Consider the following 9,118-nt stretch of genomic DNA (forward strand, 5'->3'; position numbering starts at 1 on the left):
GGATTTTATTTAAAACATAGAAAACTATTATTGATTCTCTTTTTATCCGATTAGTCGATTAATCGAAAAAATAATCGGCCGATTAATCGATTATGAAAATAATCGTTAGTTGCAGCCCTAATTCATCTAAACAACCTTTAGTTATACCCGTTCATCTAAACAAGCTTTATTTATACCCATTCATCTAAACATGCTTTATTTATACCCGTTCATCTAAACATGCTTTAGTTATACCCGTTCATCTAAACAACCTTTAGTTATACCCGTTCATCTAAACAAGCTTTATGTATACCCATTCATCTAAACATGCTTTATTTATACCCGTTCATCTAAACATGCTTTAGTTATACCCGTTCATCTAAACAACCTTTAGTTATACCCGTTCATCTAAACAAGCTTTATGTATACCCGTTCATCTAAACATGCTTTATTTATACCCGTTCATCTAAACATGCTTTATTTATACCCATTCATCTAAACAACCTTTAGTTATACCCGTTCATCTAAACAAGCTTTATTTATACCCGTTCATCTAAACATGCTTTATTTATACCCGTTCATCTAAACATGCTTTATTTATACCCGTTCATCTAAACAACCTTTAGTTATACCCGTTCATCTCAACAAGCTTTATTTATACCCGTTCATCTAAACAAGCTTTATTTATACCCGTTCATCTAAACATGCTTTATTTATACCCGTTCATCTATACATGCTTTATTTATACCCGTTCATCTAAACAACCTTTAGTTATACCCGTTCATCTAAACAAGCTTTATTTATACCCATTCATCTAAACATGCTTTATTTATACCCGTTCATCTAAACATGCTTTAGTTATACCCGTTCATCTAAACAACCTTTAGTTATACCCGTTCATCTAAACAAGCTTTATGTATACCCATTCATCTAAACATGCTTTATTTATACCTGTTCATCTAAACATGCTTTAGTTTTAACCATTCATCTAAACAACCTTTAGTTATACCCGTTCATCTAAACAAGCTTTATTTATACCCGTTCATCTAAACATGCTTTATTTATACCCGTTCATCTAAACATGCTTTATTTATACCCATTCATCTAAACAACCTTTAGTTATACCCGTTCATCTAAACAAGCTTTATTTATACCCATTCATCTAAACAAGCTTTATTTATACCCGTTCATCTAAACATGCTTTATTTATACCCGTTCATCTATACATGCTTTATTTATACCCATTCATCTAAACAACCTTTAGTTATACCCGTTCATCTAAACAAGCTTTATTTATACCCATTCATCTAAACATGCTTTATTTATACCCGCTCATTTAAACATGCTTTAGTTAGTTATGTTTGTTTGTCTTTGCTTTTTTATTTAGTTTTTTTACTTTTAGGTTGTAATTTATATTATGTTTACTCACCAGGGGTGGAATGCTGTGCATAATCTGGAAGGCTATTAATCAGTTCAGAGAAACACAGTCTTCTTGATACATGGACTTAATCATTTGGGCTTTTTTTCAGCTGTAGCCCAGAACAGGGTTCCCGGTGAAGATACTGCTGCACTTTATTTCAATGTTTGTTTACCAATGTGAAATCATCATACATTCCTATGTTTATTCCATTCTGAAGAGCAACCTAACATTAATGGAGCTATGAATGTTTGAAGAGACTGTGCATCCTGTATAATAATGAACATTTTTATTCAATACTGTGTGGTTTTTACATTTTAGGTGTGGGATAACCCTTCACTGCCAAAGTGAACTTGTCATTTTAATGATAATCTTTGTGGCAAAAAGGTTAAATGTTTGTTTACTGATTTTTTTTTTTAATTCATTGAATATACCTTAAGAATTACACACAAGCAAAATGTGAGAACAATTCTGTCTTTTTTTCATGACTGAAGAAAGCTTTTCTTATTTACTGTAACTTAAGTGCTTATGTGACAAGGTCAGAGGTCCCATTCGTTCTGCCCAATCTCTTCCTGCAAACCACCCAAAGCCCCACCCCCAGGCTTTCACTTTGCTCACTGCCCCCCAGTCTCAGATATTTTACAACAATTATTGGGTGGTATGCAGGGTTAATTTCTTTTAGTATTAATGTCTTCTTATTAAGAGACTTCGTCTGAACATTGCCATGCCTGTGAAATTGTTTGATGTGATCTGAAACCTTTGATTTTATGTAAATGTCTCATCCCAGGCTTAGTTTCCTATTTCTGTGGCAAGATGTCAGGGCTTTTGGCTTTGTAGTGTACATTATCATGCCTCTTGTCACATTTTTGCCCGGCTAGCAAATAGTGTAGCAGCTAGGCCCTCTAGTCTTCTCCTCCCCTCATAGAGTTAACATAGCATTTTAGAGACAGCACAAAATGCCAAGAGAAAAACGTCAGCTGAGCAAATGGGGTCTTGATATGTTGTGGAAAAGAGAGGGGCATTTGTGTCTTTTCAGGTTACTTCTCAGCATTGTTTTAGAACTAGGAGGACATTGGCGTGACATGTTTTATAGATATAACGGGTAATAGGAGGTTTCATAAACGCCACAAGAGCAAAATCCAACATTTAACCCATTTTCTGCCAGCTTAGGTATATTGCTTGCAATGTGGTTACTTTTTTCAGGGTCGTTCCCAGGTATGAACATGACCGATACTACATTTCTTATACAACTGTGCATTTTTATTTTTTTTCATTTGAACAATATCAAACTGTAACAGTTCAACAAAACCTGAATGTCATGGTACTAATGTTAGCTTGTTCTAAAGCTATTGTGAAGTCTTACAAATAAAGATCTAGGAAAAATACTCTAGTGGTTTATTTATCTTGTCATGAATTACATGAATCACTTGTGTTTGAAAATGGTTTTTTTTTTTACATATAATAATAATATGGCTATACACTGTACTGAAATATGAACATTATAGAGTATATATGTACATAATTTAATAGTACATTATATACTAACATGCCCTTTAGATAATGGCAAGCATTTTAAATTGTGTAAAAACAAACGATTCCCCCTGTTCCTGTTATCTTTACTGCCTGTCTGAACCTACAATAAATGACAATGCAAAAGCTTATGTGCATAGATCTAAATACAGTCATCTGATTCACACTGGGAACTAGGTCAGAACTGAGCAGCTAAAATGAGATGCTACTAAAATATATAGCTAAATTACATTGTTTTCTGTCACAGGAGCGAGCTGCACTTAATCTTATGGCGCGGTTGGGCCGGGCTGTGACTATACAGCTGGCCCGATGCGCTGTGTAAAAAAAGCAGACCCGCTCAGCAGAGCACAGAGAGCAGGTCTGTAAAACAGCGTTTTTTGTTAAAAATGAAAAGGGAATATTATGTGTTAGAAAGTTTGGCTAATATAATGTTATATAATTCTGCACTATGTGCAGAATTATATAACATTAATTTTAAGGTTTACTGACCCTTTAAAGGGACAGACATCTCAAAAAATGTTATTGTTTAAAAAGATAGATAATCCCTTTATTACTCATTTCCAGTTTTGCACAGCTATCATGGTTATATTAATATTTCTCCAACATAGGTGTGTCCGGTCCACGGCGTCATCCTTACTTGTGGGATATTCTCTTCCCCAACAGGAAATGGCAAAGAGCCCAGCAAAGCTGGTCACATGATCCCTCCTAGGCTCCGCCTACCCCAGTCATTCTCTTTGCCGTTGCACAGGCAACATCTCCACGGAGATGGTTAAGAGTTTTTTGGTGTTTAAATGTAGTTTTTATCCTTCAATCAAGTGTTTGTTATTTTAAAATAGTGCTGGTATGTACTATTTACTCTGAAACAGAAAAGAGATGAAGATTTCTGTTTGTAAGAGGAAGATGATTTTAGCAAACGTTACTAAAATCGATTGCTGTTTCCACACAGGACTGTTGAGATGAAGTAACTTCAGTTGGGGGAAACAGTTGGCAGACTTTTCTGCTTGAGGTATGACTGGCCACATTTCTAACAAGACTATGTAATGCTGGAAGGCTGTCATTTCCCCTATGGGGACCGGTAAGCCATTTTCTTAGATTAAGTAAAAGAATAAAGGGCTTCATAAGGGCTTAAAAAACTGATAGACATTTTTCTGGGCTAAAACGATTACTTTGCTAAGCATATTTTGCAGATTATAACTCTTAATAGTTATTATAATCTTGGGGATTGTTTTAAAAAACGGCAGGCACTGTATTGGACACCTTTTTCAGATGGGGGCCTTTTCTAGTCATAGGCAGAGCCTCATTTTCGCGCCACTAATGCGCAGTTGTTTTTGGAGAGCAAGGCATGCAGATGCATGTGTGAGGAGCTAAGAACCACTGAAAAAGCTTATAGAAGGCGTCATTTGGTATCGTATTCCCCTATGGGCTTGGTTGGGTCTCAGCAAAGCAGATAGCTGGGACTGTATAGGGGTTAAATGTAAAAACGGCTCCGGTTCCGTTATTTTAAGGGTTAAAGCTTTCAAATTTGGTGTGCAATACTTTTCAGGCTTTAAGACACTGTGGTGAAATTTTGGTGAATTTTGAACAATTCCTTCATACTTTTTCACATATTCAGTAATAAAGTGTGTTCAGTTTAAAATTTAAAGTGACAGTAACGGTTTTATTTTAAAACTTTTTTTGTGCTTTGTTGACAAGTTTAAGCCTGTTTAACATGTCTGTACCATCAGATAAGCTATGTTCTATATGTATGAAAACTAAGGTTTCTCCCCATTTAAATTTATGTGATAATTGTGCCATAGTGTCCAAACAAAGTAGGGACAATGATGCCACAGATAATGATATTGCCCAAGATGATTCCTCAAATGAGGGGAGTAAGCATGATACTGCATCATCCCCTTCTGTGTCTACACCAGTTTTGCCCACACAAGAGGCCCCTAGTACATCTAGTGCGCCAATACTTATTACCATGCAACAATTAACGGCTGTAATGGATAATTCTATTGCAAACATTTTATCCAAAATGCCTACTTATCAGAGAAAGCGCGATTGCTCTGTTTTAAACACTGAAGAGCAAGAGGACGCTGATGATAACTGTTCTGACATACCCTCACACCAATCTGAAGGGGCCAGGAGGGAGGTTTTGTCTGAGGGAGAAATTTCAGATTCAGGAAAAATTTCTCAACAAGCTGAACCTGATGTTGTAACATTTAAATTTAAATTAGAACATCTCCGCGCACTGCTTAAGGAGGTATTATCTACTCTGGATGATTGTGACAATTTGGTCATTCCAGAGAAATTATGTAAGATGGACAAGTTCCTAGAGGTTCCGGTGCCCCCCGATGCTTTTCCTATACCCAAGCGGGTGGCGGACATAGTAAATAAGGAGTGGGAAAGGCCCGGCATACCTTTTGTTCCTCCCCCTATATTTAAGAAATTATTTCCTATAGTCGACCCCAGAAAGGACTTATGGCAGACAGTCCCCAAGGTCGAGGGGGCGGTTTCTACTCTAAACAAACGCACTACTATTCCTATAGAAGATAGTTGTGCTTTCAAAGATCCTATGGATAAAAAATTAGAGGGTTTGCTTAAAAAGATGTTTGTTCAGCAGAGTTACCTTCTACAACCAATTTCATGCATTGTTCCTGTCACTACGGCAGCGTGTTTCTGGTTCGAAGAACTAGAAAAGTCGCTCAATAAAGAATCTTCGTATGAGGAGGTTATGGACAGAGTTCAAGCACTTAAATTGGCTAACTCTTTTATTTTAGATGCCGCTTTGCAATTAGCTAGATTAGCGGCGAAAAATTCAGGGTTTGCTATCGTGGCGCACAGAGCGCTTTGGCTAAAGTCTTGGTCAGCGGATGTGTCTTCCAAGACAAAATTGCTTAACATCCCTTTCAAGGGTAAAACACTGTTTGGTCCTGATTTGAAAGAGATTATTTCAGACATCACCGGGGGAAAGGGCCACGCCCTCCCTCAGGATAGGTCTTTTAAGGCTAAAAATAAGCCTAATTTTCGTCCCTTTCGCAGAAACGGACCAGCCTCTAATTCTACATCCTCTAAGCAAGAGGGTAATACTTCACAACCCAAACCAGCCTGGAGACCGATGCAAGGCTGGAACAAGGGTAAGCAGGCCAAGAAGCCTGCCACTGCTACCAAAACAGCATGAAGGGATGGCCCCCGATCCGGGACCGGATCTGGTGGGGGGCAGACTTTCTCTCTTTGCTCAGGCTTGGGCAAGAGATGTTCAGGATCCTTGGGCACTAGAAATAGTTTCTCAAGGTTATCTCCTGGAATTCAAGGAACTACCCCCAAGGGGAAGGTTCCACAGGTCTCAATTATCTTCAAACCAAATAAAAAGACAGGCATTCTTACATTGTGTAGAAGACCTGTTAAAGATGGGAGTAATTCATCCAGTTCCAATAGGAGAACAAGGGATGGGGTTTTACTCCAACCTGTTCATAGTTCCCAAAAAAGAGGGAACATTCAGACCAATTTTAGATCTCAAGATCCTAAACAAATTTCTCAGGGTTCCATCGTTCAAAATGGAAACCATTCGAACGATCCTTCCCACCATCCAGGAAGGTCAATTTATGACCACGGTGGATTTAAAGGATGTGTACCTACATATTCCTATCCACAAGGAACATCATCAGTTCCTAAGGTTCGCTTTTCTGGACAAGCATTACCAGTTTGTGGCACTTCCATTCGGATTAGCCACTGCTCCGAGAATTTTCACAAAGGTACTAGGGTCCCTTCTAGCGGTTCTAAGACCAAGGGGCATTGCAGTAGTACCTTACTTGGACGACATCCTGATTCAAGCGTCGTCTCTGTCAAAAGCAAAGGCTCATACGGACATCGTCCTAGCCTTTCTCAGATCTCACGGATGGAAAGTGAACAAAGAAAAAAGTTCTCTGTCCCCGTCAACAAGAGTTCCCTTCTTGGGAACAATAATAGATTCCTTAGAAATGAGGATTTTTCTGACAGAGGTCAGAAAATCAAAAATTCTAAGCTCTTGTCAAGTACTTCATTCTGTTCTTCGTCCTTCCATAGCGCAGTGCATGGAAGTAATAGGATTGATGGTTGCAGCAATGGACATAGTTCCTTTTGCACGAATTCATCTAAGACCATTACAACTGTGCATGCTCAGACAGTGGAATGGGGATTATACAGACTTGTCTCCGACGATTCAAGTAGATCAAAAGACCAGAGATTCACTCCGTTGGTGGCTGATCCTGGACAACCTGTCACAGGGAATGAGCTTCCGCAGACCAGAGTGGGTCATTGTCACGACCGACGCCAGTCTGGTGGGCTGGGGCGCGGTCTGGGAACCCCTGAAAGCTCAGGGTTTATGGTCTCGGGAAGAATCTCTTCTCCCGATAAACATTCTGGAACTGAGAGCGATATTCAATGCTCTCAAAGCTTGGCCTCCCAACTAGCAAAGGCCAAATTCATAAGGTTTCAATCAGACAACATGACGACTGTTGCATATATCAACCATCAGGGGGGAACAAGGAGTTCCCTGGCGATGGAGGAAGTGACCAAGATAATTCAATGGGCGGAGGATCACTCCTGCCACTTGTCTGCAATCCACATCCCAGGAGTGGAAAATTGGGAAGCGGATTTTCTGAGTCGTCAGACATTCCATCCGGGGGAGTGGGAACTCAATTATGGGGCATTCCAGACATGGATCTGATGGCGTCTCGTCAGAACTTCAAGGTTCCTTGCTACGGGTCCAGATCCAGGGATCCCAAGGCGACTCTAGTAGATGCACTAGTAGCACCTTGGACCTTCAACCTAGCTTATGTATTCCCACCGTTTCCTCTCATTCCCAGGCTGGTAGCCAGGATCAATCAGGAGAGGGCTTCGGTGATCTTGATAGCTCCTGCGTGGCCACGCAGGACTTGGTATGCAGACCTGGTGAATATGTCATCGGCTCCACCATGGAAGCTACCTTTGAGACAGGACCTTCTTGTTCAAGGTCCATTCGAACATCCGAATCTGGTCTCCCTCCAACTGACGGCTTGGAGATTGAACGCTTGATTTTATCAAAGCGTGGGTTTTCAGATTCTGTAATAGATACTATGATTCAGGCTAGAAAGCCTGTAACTAGAAAAATTTACCATAAAATATGGAAAAAATATATCTGTTGGTGTGAATCTAAAGGATTCCCCTGGAACAAGATAAAAATTCCTAAGATTCTATCCTTTCTACAAGAAGGTTTGGAGAAAGAATTATCTGCAAGTTCTCTGAAGGGACAGATCTCTGCTTTATCTGTTTTACTTCACAAACGGCTGGCAGCTGTGCCAGATGTTCAAGCATTTGTTCAGGCTCTGGTTAGAATCAAGCCTGTTTACAGACCTTTGACTCCTCCCTGGAGTCTAAATCTAGTTCTTTCAGTTCTTCAAGGGGTTCCGTTTGAACCCTTACATTCCGTAGATATTAAGTTATTATCTTGGAAAGTTTTGTTTTTGGTTGCAATTTCTTCTGCTAGAAGAGTTTCAGAGTTATCTGCTCTGCAGTGTTCTCCGCCCTATCTGGTGTTCCATGCAGATAAGGTGGTTTTGCGTACTAAGCCTGGTTTTCTTCCGAAAGTTGTTTCCAACAAAAATATTAACCAGGAGATAGTTGTACCTTCTTTGTGTCCGAATCCAGTTTCAAAGAAGGAACGTTTGTTACACAATTTGGACGTAGTCCGTGCTCTAAAATTCTATTTAGAGGCTACTAAAGATTTCAGACAAACATCTTCTTTGTTTGTTGTTTATTCTGGTAAAAGGAGAGGTCAAAAAGCAACTTCTACCTCTCTTTCTTTTTGGCTTAAAAGCATTATCCGATTGGCTTATGAGACTGCCGGACGGCAGCCTCCTGAAAGAATCACAGCTCACTCCACTAGGGCTGTGGCTTCCACATGGGCCTTCAAGAACGAGGCTTCTGTTGACCAGATATGTAAGGCAGCGACTTGGTCTTCTCTGCACACTTTTGCCAAATTTTACAAATTTGATACTTTTGCTTCTTCGGAGGCTATTTTTGGGAGAAAGGTTTTGCAAGCTGTGGTGCCTTCAGTTTAGGTGACCTGATTTGCTCCCTCCCTTCATCCGTGTCCTAAAGCTTTGGTATTGGTTCCCACAAGTAAGGATGACGCTGTGGACCGGACACACCTATGTTGGAGAAAACAGAATTTATGCTTACCTGATAAAT

The 9,118-nt window shown here is 39.6% G+C and overlaps 1 protein-coding gene across 2 annotated transcripts in view; it reads left to right on the forward strand.

The window, feature by feature from the left end:
* The window catches only part of MAP3K5 (mitogen-activated protein kinase kinase kinase 5), a 690,524-nt gene extending 687,743 nt beyond the window's left edge, over positions 1 to 2,781 (forward strand). For both annotated transcript variants that reach the window (XM_053710886.1, XM_053710887.1), the window contains exon 30: positions 1,412 to 2,781. In XM_053710886.1, coding sequence (XP_053566861.1) covers positions 1,412 to 1,475 — 64 coding nt within the window. In that variant the 3' untranslated portion in view covers positions 1,476 to 2,781. The remainder of the gene's footprint in view (positions 1 to 1,411) is intronic.
* Positions 2,782 to 9,118: the final 6,337 nt, after the last annotated feature.

Source organism: Bombina bombina, chromosome 4 (genome assembly GCF_027579735.1).
Source record: "Bombina bombina isolate aBomBom1 chromosome 4, aBomBom1.pri, whole genome shotgun sequence".
Classification (NCBI taxonomy): Eukaryota; Metazoa; Chordata; class Amphibia; order Anura; family Bombinatoridae; genus Bombina; species Bombina bombina.